This window comes from Ovis aries, chromosome 5 (genome assembly GCF_016772045.2).
Source record: "Ovis aries strain OAR_USU_Benz2616 breed Rambouillet chromosome 5, ARS-UI_Ramb_v3.0, whole genome shotgun sequence".
NCBI classification, from domain to species: domain Eukaryota; kingdom Metazoa; phylum Chordata; class Mammalia; order Artiodactyla; family Bovidae; genus Ovis; species Ovis aries.
In genome coordinates this window covers 50033107-50058808 of record NC_056058.1, presented here as the reverse complement: position 1 = coordinate 50058808, position 25702 = coordinate 50033107, and the positions used below count along the sequence as shown (strand labels likewise).

At 43.0% G+C, this 25702-nt stretch overlaps 2 protein-coding genes across 2 annotated transcripts; both read left to right on the top strand.

The window, feature by feature from the left end:
- The first annotated feature begins 1434 nt into the window (after positions 1–1434).
- On the top strand, positions 1435–3701 carry TAF7 (TATA-box binding protein associated factor 7). Its single transcript, XM_004008893.6, has one exon. The coding sequence runs from the start codon at positions 2136–2138 to the stop codon at positions 3183–3185; it is 1050 nt and encodes a 349-aa protein (XP_004008942.1). The 5' UTR covers positions 1435–2135; the 3' UTR covers positions 3186–3701.
- A 113-nt stretch (positions 3702–3814) lies between these two features.
- LOC101104234 (mitochondrial ornithine transporter 2) lies at positions 3815–25625 on the top strand. The gene has a single exon (XM_042250589.2). The coding sequence runs from the start codon at positions 8078–8080 to the stop codon at positions 8981–8983; it is 906 nt and encodes a 301-aa protein (XP_042106523.1). The 5' UTR covers positions 3815–8077; the 3' UTR covers positions 8984–25625.
- Positions 25626–25702: the final 77 nt, after the last annotated feature.

Sequence of the window (25702 nt, the reverse complement as noted above, 5' to 3'; positions counted from 1 at the left end):
CAATTATGTGCAAGTGCATAATTTCCCTGGAGACTTAGCATGAAAAACCAAACTGGGGTCAAGCCATTTAAATTCCACCCCATGATACGCAATATAAGTCTGCTGAAACCAAAAGGGACACATTCACATCTGCTGTTTGCAAACCTCCAGCCTCCTAACAATTTGTAGGACCCTTGACTGGAGAGGAAATGTCTATCAAGTGACTCTCTTTCATTTTAAGGCAATACAGAATGTATTTTCTCCCACAAATTATTAGAGGATTTAGATTATATTTATGTTCTTCGGATGGGTCAATTTTTTCATTGAATTACCAAATATTTCTTACGCCCCACGTTTTGATATGAGGCAATGGGACCAGATGAGCACACGGTTAGCCTTCTAATTATCATGGACCTTCCAATCTTCGGTGAGGGAGACAATAAGTACAAAATAAATAAAGTGAATTTTCTACATGTTAATCACATCTTAAGCGAGTTCCCTTAAACTTAAGATGCAGGTGTCGATATTTTAGAGAACAGAATTTTAATTTTAATGATAGTGGAACTCTACTAAATTGACCCTATTAATAAATGGAAATGAACAGAAGTGAAAACTCTTACACTGTTAGTCCAAAGTACTATAAATCCATGTTAAGAATACCTGACAACCTAAAGAGGCAAGTAGAAAAGTTAGCTCAACAGTAGGGGTGAATTTTTTTTTAATTCCAAACTAAAAAATTACTGGCAAATTAGTGGCAGGCGATAATACTTCAGTTAAAGGTTAATCAGACCATTCGTCTTTCAGACAACGGTCCTAAATGAACACGGTCCTCCCGAAGAACACTACGTTCCCTGTTTACACTTATACCTACACCTAACACATTAAAAGAGAAATCACCCTTGTTGCCTCAGGAAGTCTCCAAAACACAAACAGACCGTGAGTCACAGGCCCCCTAAGGACACTTTAATTATCAACAAACACAGAATTACATAGTGGGCAGCACGTCCTCACGCCACTGATTCGGGTACTTTAAAATCTACAGGCATGGTTAGTTATGAATTCTTTTATCGGCTCCAGATTTAAGAATATAGTCTGGGAGACTCTGAGATGTTTCCAGAAACAAACACTATTTCCGCACGGACGCCCTATCTCCAGTAATCACACGGAAGCCTAAGGAAGTAACCGGCCCCAGGCGAGCTAGTTAAAGCTCTGGCTTAGCAGAGGCAGGCGAGACAATCTTTCTTAGAATTGCTTTCTGTTTTAAACACTTTAAAGACAGTGATTGTTTTGGAAACATGATCGCTACCTTCTCCTAAAACCAAAATCTCGCGAGACAACAAGTCACGCCGAACGGCGTAATCGCGCGTTGCGCCTGCGCGCGCTGAAACGCCCTGCACTTCCGCCGAAGGCGTGCTGTCACTCACGGACTCCTCCTGTCCTGCGGGGTGACGTAACGCTTTCTTTTCCGCTAGCTCTGCAGCTCCGGACGGAGGCACGCCGAGCTGCGGAGTTGCAAAGTCTGGCGCTCGGAGCTGCGGTTCTCTGCGAGATTTCACCTTGCCAGTTCCGAGTCATTTCACCGATAATCAATAGCGGATCGCTTTGCCAAGTGCCGGGAAGAACAAAGGAATCAAGAAAGAGACGCTCTGCTCCCGGCCTTGTTCTGAGTGGCTTTTTCCGCTCGTTCCTGTCCGGAGAATCTGGATTTATAATCGTCACTGGATTGTAAGTACCCGAGGCGAAGAGAGCTCACTACGCCCCGCGTTTTGAATATCTTTGTTCCGGGAGAGTTTGTGGTTTGGGCGTATCTGCTGAGCCTTACTTTCTGTGCTGAAAATCCGTAGGAGCTGCCATTTGCTTTCTCTGCATTGTTCTGCAGCGGCATCTAGAGGTTGAAACTTGGCGTTGCAGCTAATAGATTTAAATGGACATAAACGAGTAAGACAATGCATCAGTAACAACTGGTGTTCAGTCACGGCGTTTTCAAAAAGACTTGGGACTTAATTAAAAACAGATATATAGCTGATGTTCTACCTAGAACTCTTTGTAATTAAGGATTCAAGTTTATACAGAACTGGTCTTTCTGGTGAAGTACCTGGAACTTTTTAGTGCAACAAGTGGTTATTAGAGAAAAAGTGAATTACAAAGAAATAAAAATGAGTAAGAGCAAAGATGATGCTCCTCATGAACTAGAGAGCCAGTTTATCTTACGCCTACCCCCGGAATATGCCTCTACTGTGAGGCGGGCAGTACAGTCTGGCCATGTCAACTTGAAGGACAGACTATCAATTGAGTTACACCCTGATGGGCGTCATGGAATTGTCAGAGTGGACCGAGTCCCTTTGGCCGCAAAGTTGGTAGACCTGCCGTGTGTTATGGAGAGTTTGAAAACCATTGATAAAAAAACCTTTTACAAGACAGCTGATGTCTGTCAGATGCTTGTCTCTACAGTTGATGGTGATCTCTATCCTCCTGTGGAGGAACCAGTTGCTACTGCTGATCCCAAAGCAAGCAAAAAGAAGGATAAGGACAAAGAGAAAAAATTTGTTTGGAACCATGGAATTACTCTGCCTCTGAAAAATGTGAGAAAGAGAAGATTCCGTAAGACAGCAAAGAAAAAGTATATTGAGTCTCCAGATGTGGAAAAAGAAGTAAAGCGGTTGCTGAGCACAGATGCTGAAGCTGTCAGTACCCGCTGGGAAATAATTGCTGAAGATGAGACAAAAGAAACAGAAAATCAAGGCCTTGATATCTCTTCCCCAGGAATGTCTGGCCACAGGCAGGGCCATGACTCCTTAGAACATGATGAGCTTCGGGAGATATTCAATGACCTCAGCAGCAGCAGTGAAGATGAAGATGAAACACAACATCAAGATGAAGAAGATATAAACATCATAGACACTGAAGAAGATCTGGAAAGGCAGCTACAGGACAAACTAAATGAATCAGATGAACAGCACCAAGAAAACGAGGGAACCAATCAGCTGGTTATGGGAATTCAGAAACAGATTGATAACATGAAAGGCAAGCTCCAAGAGACCCAGGACAGAGCAAAGAGACAGGAGGATCTCATCATGAAAGTGGAAAACCTGGCTCTCAAAAACAGATTTCAGGCTGTGCTGGATGAACTGAAACAAAAGGAAGACCGGGAAAAGGAGCAGCTCAGCTCTTTGCAAGAAGAGCTAGAATCACTCCTAGAGAAGTGAGGAGTGGTTTCATACTTAATTTCATTACTGTGAGAGGTCAGCATTGAAAGAGAAAATTTTTTTTGTTTTCATTGCTTGTAAAACTTTGCAGTTCGCAGTTTCTTCCACTGTCTTCTATTGGATTTGTCTTGTAGACAAATGTGAACTTCTATCTCATTTGTCTTTTGGAACCACTTTGCTAGGTGTTTATCCCATAGGAAGTAGGAATGTATAGACAGATAAATGTGGAGAAGTTGTAGGATTAGTGGAGTGAAAAGTTCAACTTTGTTATTAATCACAGCTTCATTGCAGGACTTTGTGGCTGTTTCTCCGTTTAGAAGCTTCCATTGCTACTCTGTGATGACATCTGAGGTAAATCAGTAGAGTCTAGTCTGGAGGCAGTAAAGTTTGTTTGCATATGTTTTTTGATGCTATAGCTAATTTTCCAGCTATTCAAAGCAATTTTTTCGTATTTTTGCATTGCAAGTCATTTCGTAACGTTCAACAATAAATAAAAGCAAGTTAAGTTTCACTTTATAATGTGTCTTGCTCTTTTAGGGGTAATGGATATTATCCTCTTCTGAAGTGGTTTCCTGGTGGGGTTTAATATATTGACCAATTGGATTCTGTTTTGTAGGAAAAGAAGCAGTTATGTTCGATTTTAAGAAAAGAACACAGCAAGGGCAAAGAAATCAGGCAGTATCACCTGCTCCATTTGGAGGTTAGGAAATAAAGAGCCTTCCTAAACTATCTGAATGTTTTTTCCAGCCTAATCTCCCATTCTTCCACTGTTTTCAATCCTGAGCTTATTTACATTTTTTTCAAGGAGTTTAATTACTCCTCTTCCTCTATAATAGTCTAATGGGATAAGTACTCTTATGCACCTGTCATACCAGAGTCTAAGTTACCTGTTGCTCATATCCTTACTAAGCTGTTAATTCACTGAGATTAGGCATTTTGCCTTGTTAGTCACTGTAAAGAAGAGTAAAGCAGTTAAAAATCACAAGGTCAGGTGATGTAGTGCCTGAGTTGAGTGATCTTGGGCAAGTAAATTAATCTGTTTGCTTCAATTTCCTCATTTCTAAAGTGGAGGTGATAATATCATCTACCTCGGGACCTTTGATTTTGGCTATTGACTTAATATAAAGGATTTGAAAACAATTTCTGGAATAGAAACAAATTATTGCCTATTTTCTAGGCAGGGTACAAACGTTACAGGGATTACAAACGTAATAGGGATTACAAACTTCAATGAAAGTGATCAAAATGGTAGAAAAGTGTATGAAGAAACTTTTAAATGTTGACTGATTTCAAATTAAAGAATCTAAATCAAAGCTTAAACTACAGCAGAAACAAAGTTTGTTTCCAGTACATACATCTACAGCATAAGCATACTGAGTTTACTGTAGCTTTTTTTGTTTGATTTATTTATGGTTTTGCATAAAGCCTCCATAATGAAGAGTAATTATCTGTTACATAACTTCAAAAGAGAACAACTTAAGATCCATTTCCCTTCATGTAAACCCAGAGTTTCCAAAAAAGACTCACTTTTCTCACAGCTCCCTTGTCTGATGAGTGTGATATATAGTTGGGCTACAGTTTTCAATATTTCTCTGAGTTTGTGAACAGAAATTGAATTTTAAAAAAAAGTTTAAAAGAAAAAACTCACTGAAAATTTTAAGCAATGCAGAAATTTTACAAATTCTTAATTTTACTCACTCCCCTATTACTGGTCACTTAGGTTGTTCTGTTTTAAATTTGCTATTACACAGAATGCTGCAATAAGCATATCACTGTGGCCTCCATTTTTCATTGTATTTATAGATTAGGTACATGGGGATCTTTATGTTCAGTTCTAAATGTCATAAAGCCTAGACATTTTGAATTTATAGATCAAATGTTTGAGATGAAAAATTGAGACAAATTGTGACAAGTCAAGTCTCTGAAGGACTGTGTCTTGAACTCTGCTTTTTATCTTTTTTAGTATCCAGTAAGAATTCTGTGTAAAAACAGACTAGGAAAACTGCTCACCACACAGGAAGTATAGATGTTGGCCTTTCTGTATTACAGATGCCCAGCTCTTTCACACTACAGAGCTTTACTCTTATTACACTTACATTTCCCTTTTTCTGGAACAGTCTAGATAATCTCATGGCTAGCTTTTTGTTACTCAGCCCTCAGTTCAGACTTTACTTTCTCTGGTAAACCTACCTGGCTACTCAATCAGATATCTAGGGACCATGTGATGTAGGTATGCATCTTCTTAAGAGTGATGGACTTCACTGAAAATCTGGAAATTTCATTGCCATTATTTTCCATGTATGCTTGGGAGTACGTGTGCTTAAATTTAAAACAGAAGCATCATAATTTTGATTAAGTTAGAATCAGGAAAAAATGGTTTCAGATGGTTAAGACTGCCTTTTGTCTTGGGCAATGTTACAGTATATTCTGTAAACAGTATATACAGTACAGCTCCAAGTCCAGCTGTTTAGTATATTTTATGGAACTTGAGTTCTGGCAGTAATATTTGTACAACTATGTCTGACTGTTCAATGAAGTTCCAGACCATGTTTCTGTTAATGCCTGCATGGTCCCTGGCACTGATTACTAATTTGGTTTTTCCAAAACATAACACATATATAAACTTAATGCAGAACCAGTTAATGATTTACTGCAGTAACCTCCATCTCTTGTGTTTGAAAAAACTCAGTATGTGCTTTAAAAATAAACACAATTTTAAAATATTTTAAAAATAAACAATGAACCATATGTCATTAATGGACAGTTTTAAAAGCCAAAACATTTTTTTAAAAACTCAAATATAATAGGACTAAAATTTTTTTTTCTAGTTTAAAATGGCACATTGTTCTTGTGAATCTTTTTTCTCTCCCAGAAAGCCTGTTGATAATAGCATAGCAGCCCCTAAGGGAAAGAATAGGAGGTGAGACAGCAGGGGGTGAGAGACGTCAATCTGTTTTGATAAAACCAAAGCAGGTGAAGAAATGATTAATTCAGAGGTGGCAGAAAGTTTCATGCTAAATGTCTACAAGGAGGTATACCAAGGAGAAACAAACGCACTTGACATAGACACTGTGAGCCTGGTCCTTTGTGCAGGCTGTCTCCAAGGAAAAGAGAAGGTGTGTGGCTGAAAACAGGATTAAAGTCCAAGTTCAGGGACTTCCCTGGCAGTCCAGTGGTTAGGATTCCAGCTTCCACTGCGGAGGGCACAGATTAGATACCTGGTGGGGGAACCAAGATGCCACAGGCCCGGCAATGCAGCCAAATAATAAAAGTCTGTGTTCAGAGCGGTTGGATGTCCAGGAACCCTATCTCACTCAAGGAAGCCAGATGACTTCCTTACCCATCCCGCAGAAGGAGTTTATTTTATGGGTCAACTGAACTAAGGAAGACCCAGATGAAGGCTGGGTTCTACAGCACTTAAACAAGGGAATTGGGTGAAAGTCTTTTTGATTGCAGAATGTCAACCCTCTTCTCCCATTTGGTCTCCTTACATCAGTACTCAAGGCATACACTGCCCCTCCCCCATCCCCAAGCACGGACAAACAGACAGATTGGAAGATTATTCTCTGAAGAAACCATGTGGTACTGGAGGAAAGAAATCCAGGTACACTTGGGCACTCTAAAGAAAAGACCAGGTCACTATTTTCTATGGCAATGAAGTCTACCTGATGACAAACACATCTGTCCATGCACCATCTGCTTTTAGAAGCCTCACTTTAAAATATTAGCTGATAGCCAGAGGATCAAAGAAAGCTTTCAAAATGAGTCATTTAAACACTTTATGCCCTCCCCATTTTGTTTTTAACCCCCAAAGTAAAAATACCGCCTAGGGCTTAGAACGTAAACTTGAAGAGCATTGGATTATAAGCATCTGGGAGGAAAAAGTGTCCCGGCAGCGGTACCCTCACTGATGGCCCAAACCACATCTTGCCTACTAGGTCTGTGGTCAAATTACACCCAGAACTTCTGTTGCACAAAGCTGCATGGCTCCTCAACGAGAGCCCGGAAGCACCAGAACCACACAGCTCTTTTCTATCAACTTTCTTAGCTATATATAAATACCTCTTTTCCAAGCCGATTGTACAAGGCCGTGCCCTACCTCTGGAAATAAGGGCTCTGCGTCCACTATCGCGCAGGGATCCAGGCCCAGAGCCTCGGGGATGTTGCCACGAAATAAGGCTTCTGTCCGCCTCAGGCCTCCCTTCCAGTCCCCAGGAGAGAGGCGCGGCGGTCGGCACCTTTGCGGAGCCGCCGTTCCTCTCCCGAGGCGATCGAGAGTTTTCTGACCTGTAGAATACACCGACAGTCAGGTAACAACCACCACCACCCCCGCCCCCACCGCGTGTTTGTTTGTTTTCTCTATTATAAACCTTTGTCTCTGAAGGTTGACCTTTGACTCCAGGCGCGATCAACTGGGAGCACCTCCCATTTTGTTTGGGCGAGTAGAAAATGCGCGAGGCCGGGGTCTAGCCGTAAGGGAAGGCATTTCCTCCTTCGCTGCAGCAGCGCCTAGAGTTCTGCCCCTAATCTCAGGAATTTATCGAATCGCTTTCAACTGCTGTATTGTAATTCATTTGAAGTGTTTATCTAGTCCGTCCTCGAGCCCGCGGGGGCTAGGGCGGCCCGGCTGAGTGGAGCTAACAGGCGGCGGAGCTAACAGACCGCCGCGTCGGGGGTCCGGCGGTCACGCGGCGCGAGGAGCGGCGCGCGCTGGGCCACCGCCGGGGGTTAGCGCTGGGCCACGGTGCGCGGGGATGGCGGCCCGAGGCCTAATCTGGGGTTAAGCGGCTACTCCCGCCGGGGAGAGACAGCTAAGAGTAGGGGGCGGGACACAGGACGCCCGTCTTAAACTCCAGAGAGTGGACTCCGCGGAGACCGGCGGGTGGGCGAACATGAAGTCCAGTCCTGCTATCCAGGCTGCCATAGACCTCACCGCGGGGGCCCTGGGGGGCACAGCGTGCGTCCTGACCGGGCAGCCCTTCGACACTATGAAGGTGAAGATGCAGACATTCCCCGGCTTGTACAAGGGCCTCACCGACTGTGCCCTGAAGACGTACTCCCAAGTGGGCTTGCGGGGCTTCTACAAGGGGACCGGCCCCGCGCTGCTGGCCTACGTCGCCGAGAACTCGGTCCTCTTCATGTGCTATGGCTTCTGCCAACAGTTCGTTAGGAAAGTGGCTGGACTGGACGAGCAGGCGAAGCTGAATGATCTGCAAACTGCGGCCGCGGGTTCCATCGCCTCAGCGTTTGCCGCGCTGGCCCTGTGCCCCACTGAGCTCGTGAAGTGCCGGCTGCAGACCATGCACGAACTGGAGATGTCAGGGAGGATAGCCAAAAGCCATGATACAGTTTGGTCCGTCGTGAAGAGTATCCTTAGAAAGGATGGCCCCTGGGGCTTCTACCACGGACTCACGAGTACTCTGTTTCAAGTAGTACCAGGCTATTTCTTCTTCTTCGGTGGCTATGAACTGAGCCGATCATTTTTTGCCTCGGGGGGGTCAAAAGATGAACTAGGCCCTGTCCCCTTGATGTTAAGTGGTGGAATTGCTGGCATTTGCCTTTGGTTTGTCATATACCCCGTGGATTGTATCAAATCCAGAATTCAGGTTCTTTCCATGTTTGGAAAACAGACAGGATTCATCAGAACTCTTTTAAGTGTTGTGAGAACCGAAGGAATAGCAGCTTTATATTCTGGTCTGAAAGCTACTCTGATTCGAGCGTTTCCTGCCAATGCAGCACTATTTTTGGCTTATGAATACAGCAGGAAAATGATGATGAGCCAGTTTGAAGCATACTGAAGTATCTTGGTGAGTCTGGATCCAAGTACAAGCCTTTGGGGACTGTAACTCAGTTTCATGAAGCTCTAGACCAGTGCGGTACTATTGTTGACTTCCTGGGAGCTTTGCTTTTGTCTTTCCTTCTTATACTCTTAAACTTTATGAAAGAAACTTCATTTTATATCATATAATTTCAGCCCATAATTGTATTCAAATAGAAAAGTTGCTGCTCTTATGTTTGGTGAGATACACAGCGGGAGTGGGTGGTCCTGGGTACCTAATCTGAAAAGCTAAATATAGTTGAGGGAAAAAGAATTATAGTTGAGTTTTTGCATAAATGTGCATATGTACATGGAGTTTGGTTGGTTCTGTGTTGTGTGAATTAAATAGACCTTGGTTCCTTTGTTTAATCTTATGTCACAAGAAAAAACCGAGTTAAGCATGTTTCTGAAGGTGCTTATAAATGATTGCTTAATCCACTCAAGATGTAGGGTCTCTGGAAAACTCTGCTTAAAATGTGCACTGTTCTAGCCAATTAAAGTTTTTAAAAAGTTTTTGTGTGGTGCTTGAAAACCAAAATATCCATCTACAATTTTTTGAATCTACAATGATTCATTTATTTTATTTTTTACTGAGGTAACTGATTTATAGGATTATATTTCTATGTACCCTATAATGTGCTCACTACCAAAAATTTATTTTTTCTTTCATTACCATATAATTGATCCCCTTTATCCAGTTTGTCTTCCTCCTTCACCCTCCCCCCCATAACCACTACTCTGTTCTCTGTAATTATGTTTGTTTTGTTTGGTTTGGGGTTGTTCTTTTATTATTATTGGGTTTTGTTTGTTTATTAGTTTTTCATATTCCACATATGAATGAAGTCGTATGGTATTTGTCTTTGTCTGTCTGACTTATTTCACTTAATACCTTCAAGGTCCATCCATGTTGATGCAAATGGCAAGATTTTATCTTTTTTTCTCATCTAGATTTTTAAGAGGAGAATATACTTGCATACTGATGTGGTTTCCACATTTGTTAAAGTTTCAGGGTAGGCATCCCAGATTTCCCCAAGATTGCTCTACTCTTAAAATAATGCTACTCATTTTCAAAGAGGGATCATATTCCACACTCTTAGGTGTGGCTTAGTTAGGCATTAGGTCTCTGGGAAGTAGCCTGGCCTTTGTGTCAAATTTCATTCCTCTACTCTCCCAAAGAGCTTCCCCTATGCACTACTTTAGACTGAAATGGTGAAGAATGGAGCTGTGCTTCTATGCTTTGATGAAGACCCATGTAGCTGACAACAGTTCTTAGCTTCCAGTCTCAGGGTCCTGGGCTGGGAAGGATTCCAGGATTTACTGTTGGCCCATTTAGAGGTTATTGATCCCCTTTGGGGGGACTTCCCTGGTAGCTAATGGTAAAGAATCTGCCTGCAATGCAGGAAACCCGCATTCGATCCCTGGATGGAGAAGATCCCCTGGAGAAGAGATTAGCTGCCTACTCCAGTATTCTTGCCTGGATTATTCCATGGACAGAGGATCCCCCTTGGATCATTCATTGTCCTCTCTGCCTCCACCAGTGAGAAACCTTTCCAGGGAACAGCAAGTGCAAAAGCCATGAGAACTTTTTGTTCCCTAATGGTGATCAAGTGATATTACCAGTGGATGAATGAAGTCCTCTCCTCTCAAACAGAACTAGACAGAACTTAAGTGTTTGCAGTTCACAGTGATTAATGTTAGAGCTGACCCAGTCTGAAGCTTACCTGAGGATCCATAACTCCTAGTCATTTTGTTTTTTACAGTGTTGGAACATTCTAAATTTTGTACTGGTCATCTGCGAATTTTACTGGTGATTATACATAAGACCTTACAAAACAATAAAACATTGAAAACAACTTTATTAAACTATACCATATGTATGTATATAGGCACTGACAAAAATCAAAATGACAGAGTCCATCTGACCCCTACATGCTTGTGCATCTGTTCTTTGGCCCTATGGTGTAAGAGGGTCATTCTTATAAAGTAAGCCTCACATTTCCTTGCTGATTCAAGACAAGCAGAGTCACTCTCCTTAAGAAGTGTTTTTAAGCAGTTTGTAAAGCTGAAAACTGGCAGGTTCCCATGTTAATGATCGTCCATAGCATGTGTGTAAATCACTGCTGGTGAAAAGTACATCTGGTGTGGAACCCCCAATTTCCTTCAGCTTTTTGCTGTCTATCAAGTTTCTGTAGTAACTAGCCATATTGCCATAGGCAAAAGGGTCAGGGTGATGGATGTTGACAAACAGGGGCTGTGGCAGACATTTGGGGAAGAGATGCTCAGTGTCATGTCTGGTGTGCCCCAGAGCGATGGCTGGTCTTCCATTTGCTTTTTCTTTAAAAGAAAACCATTTTTCTAATTCTGAGTTATTTATACATTTAAGTTATATGTTACATACATAAGTGGTCAGTAGCTACTTAGCGAGGCTATATTCAAGCAGGTCTTCATTAAAGCAGGAAAGAGAACAGGAATGACTTCCGCAGGAAGTGGACCCTTCAGAGGCTCCAGGCCCCTGCCCAGCATCCATGGGCTGGTCTCGATAGCCCTGTTGTCAATGGACCTTTTCACATGTAGTCCATTAAAGGTTTCACTAAATATCTTCAATAGAAATAATTTGTGACAAGCAAGAGTAAGGAATTGAAACCTAAGTCAGAATTGTTTTCTACTCTTTGCTTAATTCATGGTTCAATATTGAGGTACAACTTGTAGCACTTCAGACCTGTTCTCAGAGAAAAATATAGTAACTTGAAATATTGTGCTTAAAGAAATTTGAGTGTTTGGTCATTAAATTACCTAAATTGAAGTATTTATTGAATTTACACTATTTACAGTATACTGTTTGAGCTCTGGGGATTCAGATATTAATGGTCTGGTTTCTGTTCTTAAGGATCTGATGGTCTAGATGTTTTACAGTCAAAAGAGTGATTTTCTAGAATACAGTTTAGAACAAAAGATTAGCATGCAAATTATATGTGTGTGTGTAAAGTGAGTGATACGTATGTGTGTAAAATCTTTAATTGTGTTTTTGTTTTTATATTGTGGTTTCTTTCTGTCATTTAAATTACTTCCATGGTATTTCTTTCTCTTCTTCGAACCTCAGCTTTATTCAGATATAAATGATAGATAACATTGTGCTTATTTAAGGTATACAATGTGATGCTTTGATATACATGTTTATTAGTAATATCTATTACTAATGTCTATTCAGTTCAGTTCAGTCACTCAGTCGTGTCTGACTCTTTGTGACCCCATGAACCTGAATCGCAGCACGCCAGGCCTCCCTGTCCATCACCAACTCCCAGAGTCCACCCAAACCCATGTCCACTGAGTCGGTGATGCCATCCAACCATCTCATCTTCTGTCGTCCCCTTCTCCTCCTGCCCTCAATCTTTCCCAGCATCAGGGTCTTTTTCAGTGAGTCAGCTCTTCACTGGCCAAAGTATTGGAGTTTCAGCTTCAGCAACATTCCTTCCAGTGAACACCCAGGACTGATCTCCTTTAGGATGGACTGGTCGGATCTCCTTGCAGTTCAAGGGACTCTCAAGAGTCTTCTCCAACACCACTGGTCAAAAGTATCAATTCTTCAGTGCTCAGCTTTCTTTATATTCCAACTCTCACATCCATACATGACCATTGGAAAAACCATAGCCTTGACTAGACGGATCTTTGTTGACAAAGTAATGTCTCTGCTTTTCAATATGCTGTCTAGGTTGGTCATAACTTTCCTTCCAAGGAGTAAGCATCTTTTAATTTCATGGCTGCAGTCAACATCTGCAGTGATTTTGGAGTCCCCCAAAATAAAGTCATCCACTGTTTCCACTGTTTCCCCATCTATTTGCCATGAAGTGATGGGAAAACTATGATCTTAGTTTTCTGAATGTTGAGCTTTAAGCTAACTTTTTCACTCTCCTCTTTCACTTTCCTCAAGAGGCTCTTTTGTTCTTCTTCACTTTCTGCCATAAGGGTGGTGTCATCTGCATATCTGAGGTTATTGATATTTCTCCTGGCAATCTTGATTCCAGGTTGTGCTTCCTCCAGCCCAGCGTTTCTCATGATGTAGTCTGCATAGAAGTTAAATAAGCAGGGTGACAATATACAGCCTTGACGTACTCCTTTTCCTATTTGGAACCAGTCTGTTGTTCCATGTTCAGTTCTAATCGTTGCTTCCTGACCTGCATACAGATTTCTCAAGAGGCAGGTCAGGTGGTCTGGCATTCCCATCTCCTTTAAAATTTTCCACAGTTTACTGTGATTCACACGGTCAAAGGCTTTGGCATAGTCAATAAAGCAGAAATAGATGTTTTTCTGGAACTCTCTTGCTTTTCCATGATCCAGCGGATGTTGGCAATTTGATCTCTGCTTCCTCTGCCTTTTCTAAAACCAGCTTGAACATCTGGAAGTTCACGGCTCACGTATTTCTGAAGCCTGGCTTGACAATTTTGAGCATTACATTACTAGCATGTGAGATGAGTGCAATTGTGCAGCAGTTTGAGCATTCTTTGGCATTGCCTTTCTTTGGCATTGGAATGAAAATTGACCATTTCCAGTCTTGTGGCCACTGCTGAGTTTTCCAAATTTCCTGACATATTGAGTATTAGTAATGTCTATTACCTCACAGATGACTATTTATTCATTACTATTATTTGAGGTAAAATGGTATTTTTTTTACAGGTTCACGCTGCTTAATTTATTTACTTATTTTTGGCTGCACTGGGTCTTCATTGCTGTACTCAGCTTTCTCTAGTTTCGAAGAACAGGGACTACTCTCTAGCTGTGGTGTGCGGGCTTCGCAGTGCAGTGGCTTCTCTTGCTGCAGAGCACAGGCCCCAGGCGCACGGGCCTCACTAGTTGTGGCACAGGGGCTTATTGTGAACACTGGCCTGACAGTGTTCGGGCTTCAGTAGTTGCAGCTCGAGGGCTCTAGAGCTTCAGTAGTTGTGCTGCATGTGATGCAGTTGTGGTGCAGCTGCTCCTTGGCATGTGAAATCTTTCCAGACCAGGGATTGAAACCTGTGGCCCCTGCCTTGGCAGGTGGATTCTTATCCACTACGCCACCAGGAAAGTCCTTAGATGGTGTTTATGTCTAAGATTTAAATTGGTCAAATCCATATGTCTGACGCCTAGCCTTATTTTAAATGTCCTTTCACAAAATATAAATTTATCCCTCAACTTTTAAAATGTCTTTCATTGAAGTAGTTAACTTACAATGTTGTGTTAGTCTCAAGTGTATGGCAAAGTGATTTAGTTATACATATATGTGTGTGTACATATATATAGTTTTTCAGATTCTTTTCTATTATAGGTTATTTCAAGCACTGAGTATAGTTTTCTGTGCTATGCAGTAGGCCCTTGTTGTTTACCAGGTGTATACATAGTAGCATGTATATGTTAATCCAAAACTTCTAATTTATCCCTCTGCCATTGCTTTTTGATAGCCATGTGAATCTGTTTTGTAAATAAGTTCACTTGTACATTTTTTTAGATTCCACAAATAAATGATATCATGTGATATTTGTCTTTCTCTGTCTGACTTCACTAAATATGATAAACTCTAAACCTCTCCATGTTGCTGTGAAAGGCATTATTTCATTTTTTTAATGGGCATTTAGATTGTTTTTGTGTCTTGGCTATTGTAAATAGTGTTGCTATGAATACTGGGGTGCATATATGTCATTTCAAATTAGAGTTTTCTCTGGTATCCCTCAATTTTTTTTTTAGCCATGTTTTCTGGCTTGCGGGATCTTAGTTCCCTACCAGGGATTGAACCTGGGCCACAGCAGTGAAAGTGCTGAGTCCTAACCACTGGGCATGGGCCAGGGAATTACCTGGTACTCCTCAACTTTGAAATATCTTATCCCTTTGGTATATTTATTATACCCTTCGGTCTACTGTCAGGGCCAGATGGTCTGCATCTTGCAATGCTACAGTGATACTCTAGCTAGAAATTCATTCTCTGTTCCAACTTTCATGGGATATCAAATACCAAGCTGTTAGGGACCAAACGACGGGCTCTAGGACCTGAGTCATGTTTACCAGAAAGAGACAGGATATGCACTCATCCTGCCTGGCCAGTCATGTAACGCCAGCTACTCCTGTAACTGAGACAAAGACTGCCTGTATATAAGCCGCCATACTCCTTTGTTCGGGGCTCTTGTCGGATTCCCTTGTGTGGGATGAGACTTGGGCCCTAGCGCGCTAGAGATAAACTCCCTTCTTGCGTTTGCAATACTGTGGTGGACTTGCTCTCTCGGTCTGTTCGGAGATACGGGCTCGGAGCATAACATTTGGGGGCTCGTCCGGGATCTCCGTCCCGCCGGGGAGGACAACTCTCCTGGTAAAAGGGAGTAACCTCATTAGGAGATGAGAGCACTGAGCACCGGTGCTAACGTTGCAGAAGCCCAGATTAAGTCCGGGGCCCAGTATCGTACTGGGGAGGCATCTGGGTGTAAAGTGCAGAGGCAAGTCCAGCGTAAGGCTGGGGCCCGGTTTCGTGCTGGGGAGGTGGCTGGCTCTGGTTACTGGATTAAGTCCAGCGTAAGGCCGGGGCCCGGTTTCATGCCGGGGAGGCGGCTGGCTCTGTGAACATCCTCCAGGTAAGATTGAGTGCATTGTCGGTGGCCACCTTGCATTTGTTTTCTGTTTGTCTATTTGTGGTGTCTGTGTTGCTCTTTGTGTGCTCTGTTGGCTCCCAGTGTACTTTTCTGTGATCATGGGACAAAGAACTTCTACTCCTTTATCTCTTATGATTAACCACTTCTCTGATTTCAAGTCTAGAGCACAGAATCTATCATTGCTGGTGAAGAAAAGCAAGTTAGTAACTTTTTGTTCTGCTGAGTGGCCTGCTTTTGATGTCAGCTGGCCACAAGAAGGCACCTTCAGCCTGCCTACTATTCGAGCTGTCAGAGAGAAGGTGCTCGCCCCCTACCCTTTGGGACACCCAGCCAGACCAAACTCCATACATTTTGGTCTGACAGGACCTGGTGAAAAAACCCCTGGCCTGGCTAAAACCTTTTGTTTTTCAGCCCCTCACTTCCCTTCCCTCTTCCCCGCCCTTGCTTCCACAGGTTCCACAGGTTTCATTGGGAGAAGCCAGAAAGAGAACCAAGCCTTCAGCTCCTCCCAGAAAAAGGGGCCCTGCCTAGGGAACTCGGGAAAAGGCGAAAAAAAAAATGGCCGGCGTAGCGGAAGAAGACCGGGAGGTTCCCTCCTCCACCGTTCATGCATTTCCGGTCCGGGCGGGGCGGCCAGAGAGGGTGGAGAATGGACATATCAGTATTGGCCCTTCTCCACTAGTGATTTGTACAATTGAAAAACCCAGACTCCCTCCTTCTCTGAAAAGCCGCAGGGTCTTATTGATCTTTTAGAGTCTATCCTGTTTACTCACAATCCCACTTGGGATGATTGTCAGCAACTGTTACAGGTACTTTTTACTACAGAGGAGTGGGAACGGATCCTGTCAGAAGCCCGGAAAAATGTGCCAGGGGTAGATGGGAGGCCCACAATACAGCCTAACCTCATTAAGGAGGGGTTCCCCTTGGTGTGACCCAACTGAGACTTCGAACGCGCTAAAGGTAGGGAGCGTCTCGGAGTGTACCATCAGACTCTCATGACTGGCCTTAGAGTGGCTGCCAAAAAGCCAACTAATTTGGCCAAGGTAAATTCAGTGAGGCAAGAGCCAAATGAGAGCCCAGCAGCCTTCCTTAAAAAGATACTGGAAGCTTTTAGACAGTATACCCCTATGGACCCACAGGCAGATGAGTCCCGAGCGGCAGTTATGTTAGCATTTGTAAATCAAGCAGCCCCCAAAATTAAAAAAAGTTACAAAAGATAGAGAGGTTAAGTGAACAATCCTTGCAAGATCTAGTGAGGGCAGCCGAGAGAGTTTTTAATCATAGAGAGACCCCAGAAGAGAGAGAGGACCGTATTAAAAAAAAAAAAATTAGAGCTGAAAAAAACCGTAAAAATAAAAAAGAGCTGGCCCAGATATTTTTTGCTGGGGTTAAAAACAAAAACAGGTTCCAGAAAGGAAAAAAATTTGACTCAAAAACTGAAGAAAAAACGACAAGGCGTAAGCTTGAAAAAAACCAATGTGCGTTTTGTAGAGTTTGGACATTGAAAAGATAAATGCCCCCCCCCCAAATCTAAAAGAGGGGCCCAAGAACCCCAAAAACGAGACTCCCTCCCTAGACAGTCATATCCTCTACGCCGGTGAGGATAGCGACTAGGGGGTCAGGGCTCAAAGCCCCTCCCCAAGTCCTGGGTAACTATAAATATGGAGGGAAAACCGGTTGGCTTCATGGTGGACACGGGAGCCCAATACTCAGTCTTAAACCAAAAAGATGGACCTATGTCTAAAAAAAAAGTAGCTGGGTGCAGGGAGCAACCGGGACTAAACGATATAGATAGACTACAAAACAGCAAGTGAACTTAGGGGCCCACCAGATGACTCATTCTTTTCTGGTGATACCTGAGTGTCCAGCGCTCTTGTTGCAAAGGGATTTACTGTCTAAAGTAAATGCCCAAATTCATTTCAACCACGGACAAGTGTCAGTTCTAGATGGGACCGGGCATCCTCTTCAGGTCCTGTCTCTGGCATTAAAAGATAAATACAGACTCTACTTGCCAGAAGCCCCAGCGACAATAAGCCCCAAAGTACAACCATGGGTTCAAAGATACCCTCAGGCCTGGGCTAAAACAGCAGGAATGGGACTAGCCAAACAGAGGCCCCCTATCATTGTAAAACTGAAAGCCAGTGCTTCCCCGATGAGGGTACGACAGTATCCCATGAGTCAAGAGGCTCGACAAGGAATTACTCCTCATATACAACGCCTCACAGACGCTGGGGTCCTAAAAATGTGCCGGTCCCCATGGAACACTCCCCTGTTGCCTGTGAAAAAGCCTGGGGGGAACTGATTTTAGACCGGTTCAAGATCTATGAAAAGTCAACAAATGGGTGAATGATATTCATCCTATGGTTCTTAACCCTTATACATTGCTAAGCAACTTGCCTCCAAACTACATTTGGTACACTGTTTTGGATTTAAAAGATGCCTTTTTCAGTTTGCCTCTTGCCCCCGTAAGCCAAGAGATCTTTGACTTCAAATGGCGAAAAGACGGTGGTCAGACCCCTGTGCAGCTGACATGGACTCGCTTACCACAGGGTTTCAAAAACTCGCCCACGTTATTTAATGAGGCCCTGGACAAAGACCTCCGTGAGTATCGGGCTGAACCTCCTACCATTGTTTTATTACAATATGTTGATGACCTTATGCTGGCAGCGGCTACAGAAAGAGTGCCAAGAGGCAACAGGTGACCTTCTCCAAACCTTGGGGACTTTAGGTTACAGGGCCAGTGCCAGAAAGTCCCAGATTGCCAAGCAAGAGGTTACATACCTTGGTTATAAGATAAAACAGGGCCAGACGTGGCTAACACAGGCTATGAAAAAAACCATCCTCCAGATCCTTGAGCCGGCTAACGCTAGACAAGTGAGAAAATTTCTGGAAACTGTGAAATATTGCCAGTTATGGATCTTGGGGTTTGCAAAAAAGGCCAGGCCCCTATATGAAGGGACCAAAAAAAAAAAAACCAAACAAACCAAAGACTAGAAATGGACTGAGCCAATAAAAGAGGCCTTCCAAGAGCTCAGGCGAGCCTTGCTAAAAGCTCCTGCCCTTGCCCTCCCTGATCCATCTAAGCCTTTCCAATTATTTGTAGATGAAAAGTGGGGGATAGGAAAAGGGGTACTAACACAGAGATGGGGACCATGGAAGCGACCTGTAGCTTACCTTTCCAAGAGACTGGACCCAGTGGCAGCCGGCTGGCCACCTTGCCTCCGTATCATCGCGGCCACCGCGCTCTTAGTCCACGATGCTGATAAACTGACTTATGGACAGAGACTCTTGGTCTATACTCCTCATGCCATAGAGAGAGTTTTAAAGCAACCCCCAGGTAAATAGATTTCTAATGCCCGCTTGACGCACTACCAGGCCTTGCTACTTGACACCCCACGGATTCATTTCCAAATGCCCTGCACTCTAAATCCGGCCACTCTTTTGCCCAATCCGGAGGAAAATAGCCCCCTCCATGATTGTGATGAGATACTGGCCGGGGTAACAGCAATGCAAAAGGACTTAACCGATACTCCACTGGATAACAGTGAGCTAAAATGGTTCACAGATGGCAGCAGTTATGTAAAAGATGGACAGAGACGGGAGCGAGCCGCAGTAGTAGATGACTCTGGACAGACGATATGGGCAGAGGCCCTTCCCCCGGATACCTCAGCACAAAAGGCAGAGTTAATTGCCCTGATTCAAGCATTAGAGAGAGCCAAAAAAAAAAAAAAGAACTATTTTCACTGACAGTCGCTATGCTTTTGGCACGGTACACATCCAGGGCCCGATATATCGGGAACGGGGGTTTTTGACAGCTGAAGAAAAAAAAATTAAAAACTTGCCTAAAATCCATAGACTTTTAGAGGCTGTACAGATGCCTCGGGCTGTGTCAATAGTACACATACCTGGACATCAGAAGGGTGACAGCCCCACGGCACGAGGGAATTGTGCCGCAGACCTGGCAGCTCAGAAAGTAGCTGATGAAGATTTCATCACCCCTGTGTTGGCGATCGGACTTCCACCTCCAGGTATGGGAACTCTGCCCCCAACCCCTGAGTATTCATCCACAGACCTTGCTTGGATCCAAAAACACACCAGCCTTCAAAAAGGTAAAGATGGATGGTACCGAGACTCAGACGGCTACCTGATACTCCCTGCTCAGTTGGGACGGCAACTATGTGAGCATTTACACTTGTCTACTCATCTGGGAAAAAAAAAAGACTCTGATGCTCTTTCAAACTGCGCGCCTGCAATTTCCCCGGCACCAGACGACTGTAAAGAACATAGTACATGCTTGTAAGGCGTGTCAACAGATGAGGCCAGGAAAAGGACAACATGCGGGACTGAGGTATTGGGGAAAAGGACCAGGGCAACACTGGGAAATAGATTTCACCGAGGTAAGGCCAGGCAAGTATGGTTACCGGTACTTGTTAGTGTTGGTAGATACCTTCTCAGGGTGAGTAGAGGCTTTTCCTACAGAGGGAGAAACCGCAATGATAGTGGCAAAAAAAGATTTTAAAAGAAATAGTTCCCAGGTTTGGCCTGCCAGTGACCATCGGCTCTGATAATGGACCTGCTTTTGTAAGTCAAATAGTTCAGAGCCTTGCCCTAGCCCTGGGGACTAAATGGAAGTTACATTGTGAATACAGTCCACAGAGCTCAGGGCAAGTAAAAAAAAAAAATGAATCAGACTCTAAAAGAAACTTTAACTAGATTGGCTATAGAGACTGGCGGGGACTGGGTGACCCGCCTTCCCTTCACCCTCTTCCGTGCGCGTAATACTCCTTATCAACTTAATCTGACCCCATTTAAAATTCTGTATGGGAGACCTCCCCCTGTATGTCCAATATTTAAAGAAAAGAAACTACCACCTCCCACGCTGGGACAATTCCAAGAGGCCTTGATGGCCTTAAGCGAGGTGCACTCGTGTCTGGAAACTGCTCCGGGAAATACATGTGGGTCAAAATAAGGGAACTATTCCCTCACATGACATTGGCCCAGGAGATTGGGTATGGGTCAAAAGGCTCCAAACCAAGGCACTAAAACCCAGATGGAAGGGTCCTTATGTTGTTCTTCTTACCACCCAACTGTCCTAAAGGTCGACGGTATCGGGCCTTGGGTACATTGCAACCACGTACGCCCAGCTACTTCAGCAGAACAAGGAGACGCTAAGAAAGAATGGGAAGCATCTCTGCACCTGTCCAACCCCCTGAGGCTAAAGCTTCAAAGGCACCAACAGGACCAGGACAGCTCGGCTGGGCCGTCTTGTGGATGACCCAGTTACTCTGCTCCGGAGCTGCCAGCGTGAACCCGCATCAATCCATCAAAATCACCTGGAAGCTGCAAAATGGACTAACGCGTGAGATGCTTAACTCCACCACCACAATACATCCACCAAATACTTGGTGGCCAGACTTACACTTTGACCTTAAGCCGGTGGTAAATGTACCCTGAAAGAGGGGCAAGCTCCGGAATCATGCATTCTGGGCATGTCCAGGTGCGCCCAGACATAACTGAAAGATCTGTGGGGGGATACAGGAGGGACTCTGTGCTGCCCTAAAAAAGAGTGTTGTTTTTATGCTGATCACACAAAAATAGTTAAAAAATCTATGGTCAAAGTGAGAGAAGGACTAGCCCAATGTAAACCAGAACGTGAGGCTCAACAGGGATGGTTTAAATCTTGATTTCAACAATCCCCTTGGTTGACCACCCTAATCTCCACCTTGCTGGGACCCTTGCTAGTACTTCTACTGATGCTTACCTTTGGCCCATATATTATCAATAGACTTGCAGCCTTTATAAAGGAACGCATAAATACAGTACAACTGTTTATGCTTCGACAACAATATCAAACTGTGTCTCAAGACTGAGAGGAAGATTCCTCTGTATGATCTAAGGACAGGGGGGAGTGTTAGGGACCAAACGACGGACTCTAGGACCTGAGTCATGTTTACCAGAAAGAGACAGGATATGCGCTCATCCTGCCTGGCCAATCATGTAACGCCAGCTACTCCTGTAACTGAGACAAAGAACTGCCTGTATATAAGCCGCCATACTCCTTTGTTCGGGGCTCTTGTCGGATTCCCTTGTGTGGGATGAGACTTGGGCCCTAGTGCGCTAGAGATAAACTCCCTTCTTGTGTTTGCAATACTGTGGTGGACTTGCTCTCTCGGTCTGTTCGGAGATACGGGCTTGGAGCATAACACAAGCTATAGCAGTTAAGTGTCAGAAGGATCATATCTGGCCATGGAGTTCAGTTCCCTATACTCCATTTGGATCAAACCTGAGCATTTTCTTGAATTAAACAAGAAAATGTCCCCAAGTTGTTCAATTTGGAAGAAACGTAGGTTCTTTTTCTTCTGGCCCAGATCTCTAAGAAGGAGAGATAATTATTATCAGGAAGTTGTTACATAAAACAGTCACAGGTTTTTTTTTGCTCAAGTCAGAAAGTACCCTCTGTTCAGAGCTTGCATTTCCAACTCAAGCACCCTCTGAACTCTGAAATCCCTATTTTCAAAGTCTGTGGCTCTCTGGTCTCTCTGATCTCTCCAGCTTCATGTGTCATGGCCCAGAAAGCGTCTCTGAGAGTCCTTTTAGAAAGTAAATTATTTCGGTGTGAAACTATCATTCATGTCTGTGATCTGCCTTTTGAGCTCCATGTTCCACTGTGTTTTCAGCTCCATCCTAATGCCAGCACTTTAAAATACATGCTCCTTGTGAATGATGTAAATAATGTTTAAAAGCAGACTTAGGCCCTTTTGTGTCCCTATCTCTTCAAGGTTGATTGAGGTCATCTATTCTAATGCTTCTGTTTATGGCGACAGGTAATAAAGGCTTTTTGCAAAACCCCTTCAGAAAATCTGGTATTACTGGCTTTAGTCTGAACCTTGAGACAAAAAATTTCACAGGTAGGTAAGTAGTTTTGTAGAAAATTGATGTCTGATAATAATTATGCACATTCCATGGGGGGAAAAATTACCCTCAGAAAGAGTATTATTTCAGTTACAGGGAAGCCAGATAATTGTCTATATGGTCAGAGTTTCTATTCCAGCCTAAAGTAGTTTCACTGGGCCCTCCCCAGCAACCTGGACTCTCAGCAGACTTTAATTGAAGCATCTTTCCACTTAAGTTCTTTGATCATTGATTTACAAATTTTTTTTGTGCATCTGGAACAAAGTTCTTTTTGCCTTTCAGTTATGGCAGACTCATCAACCTGCACTCTGGGCTTTGATTCAGGTTCTTAGAGGTGTTGCCCACAAAAAGCCTTCTCTGTGTCTTTAGCACCCAGACATGGGAGTCTTCTCGGACTCAGGTGCCCACTTGGTCATGGAGAGGCCGTGAAGCAAGGTTTGTATTCGGTTTTGAGTTCAGAGGCTGCCACAATGCCATTACTGTCTTTTGTAATGGCTCAAGGATTTTAGCACACACTACTCTTTATTTTTCTATTCTCTGATTCTGTTTTTATGCTTACCTTTCCACTTCTTTTTGCCATCTGGAGTCAAAGCTGATCCGTGTCAATGATAGCCTTGCACTATTTCCAAGCGTTTTCCCCCCAGATTGATTCTATTCTGTTACTGCGAAGACCTAGGCAGGAAGGTCCCTGGGTTTCAAGACTGTGTCTCCTTGGGAGGTTGGTCTAAAGGCTTGGTTGAACTTAAACATTTTTGGCAAGAAAACTTAAGTAGTGATTGTATGTACTTTACATTCTATCACGTGCTGTTTTTTTCTAATTTTATCCTGTTGGACCTCAAATTCACAGAATTGGGTTATGATAAACTGTCCTCAGTAGTCCATACCTGAAGTGCATTGTTTATTTACTTACCTGTCCAATATCATTTAGCTGTATATCTATATATGTGGTTATCTATCAAAATAATAATAAGAATTTGTGAACACAGCACCTCCCCAATAAATGCCAGGACCTTGGTAGTATTATATATCTAATCACACAAATAGCCCTCCTACAGAGAAGACCTACCTGGTCCCCACCAAATGAAGATGATTATCATCCTGAATTTTAGGTGCATCATTCTTCATTCCTTTGATTTTTTAATTTTTGGTATTATGTTACTCCCACAAATATATTTTTCCAGTTGTTTTAAATAAGGGTTTTTAACAAATAAGTTGTTTTATAATCAGGCTAAAATGCTGTATGTGATACTTTGGTACTGTTTTTCTCTTAATATTGTTAAAATCCAATAATCTTGTGTTACTGTAATTCATTTATTTAGACTACTGTGAAACATTCATTTTGTGAATATGCCATGATTTATTTATTCAGCTGATAGACATACAGATTGCATTCTGATTTTTGCTCCTGTTGCCCAGGAGCAAAATGTAATGTAAAGGTAAATATCCTTATATATATACTTCCTGATGTAAATATAGAAGAATTCTGAGGGCTATATAACTAGGAATAGAAATTCTGGGACTCTCAAGTATTTATCGAGGGGTAATTGTTACATTGCTTTATTGACTATGCCAAAGTCTTTGACTGTGTGGATCACAAGAAACTGTGGAAAATTCTGAAAGAGAAGGGAATACCAGACCACCTGACCTCCCTCTTGAGAGACCTATATGCAGGTCAGGAAGCAACAGTTAGAACTGGACATGGAACAACAGACTGGTACCAATTAGGAAAAGGAGTACATCAAGGCTGTATATTTTCACCCTGCTTATTTAACTTCTATGCAGAGTACATCATGAGAAAAGCTGGGCTGGAGGAAGCACAAGCTGGAATCAAGATTGCCAGGAGAAATATCCATAACCTCAGATATGCAGATGACACTACCCTTATGGCAGAAAGTGAAGAGGAACTAAAAAGCCTCTTGATGAAAGTGAAAGAAGAAAGTGAAAAAGTTGGCTTAGAGCTCAACATTCAGAAAACTAAGATCATGGCATCTGGTCCCATCACTTCATGGCAAATGATGGGGAAACAGAAGAAACAGTGGCTGGCTTTATTTTGGGGGGCCAAAATCACTGTAGATGGTGATTGAAGCCATGAAATTAAAAGACGCTTACTCCTTGGAAGGAAAGTTATGGCCGACCTAGATAGAATATTGAAAAGCAGAGGCATTACTTTGCCAACAAAGGTCCGTCTAGTCAAGGCTATGGTTTTTCCAGTGGTCCTGTATGGATGTGAGAGTTGGACTGTGAAGAAAGCTGAGCGCCGAAGAACTGATGCTTTTGAACTGTGATGTTGGAGAAGACTGTTGAGAGTCCCTTGGACTGCAAGGAGATCCAACCAGTCCATCCTAAAGGAGATCAGTCCTGGGTGTTCATTGGAAGGACTGATGCTGAAGCTGAAACTCCAGTACTTTGGTCACATCATGATAAGAGTTGACTCACTGGAAAAGACTCTGATGCTGGGAGGAATTGGGGGCAGGAGGAGAAGGGGATGACAGAGGATGAGATGGTTAGATGGCATCACCGACTCGATGCACATGAGTTTGGGTGAACTCTGGGAGTTGATGATGGATGGGGAGCCCTGGCATGCTGCAATTCATGGGGTCACAAAGAGTCAGACACAACTGAGCGACTGAACTGAACTGAACTGAATTGTTACATTTAATAGATAATACTCAACTCAAAGTAGTTGTACTGGTTTTTACATGCACTTGCACTATATAGGCCTGAATCTGTTGTATCCATATGCTTTCCAACACTTGGCATTGTTACCCTTTTAAATTTTTGTCAAACAACTGTGAGTAAAAGAAAAAAATAAATCTACCTCATCTTGGTTTTGAGCTGTGTTTTTCTGATTACAGTGAAAGAACATCTCTCTTCATGTGTCTAATGGTTATATGTTTTTTCTGTGAAATGTCTGTTCATGTCTTTTACCATTTTTTATTGTTATTTTTATTTATGTAAGCTTGTAGAATTTCTTTATATTGATATATTCTTGATATTAATTGTCAGTGTGTATATGGTGATTATCGTCTCCTGGTTTGTACCTTTTCACGCCTTTAAAGATGTCTATTGATGAATAAAATTTCTTGATTTTATTACAAATAGAGATGGTTAGATAGCATCACTGACTAAATGGACATGAATTTGAGTAAACTCCAGGAGATAGTGGGGAATAGAGG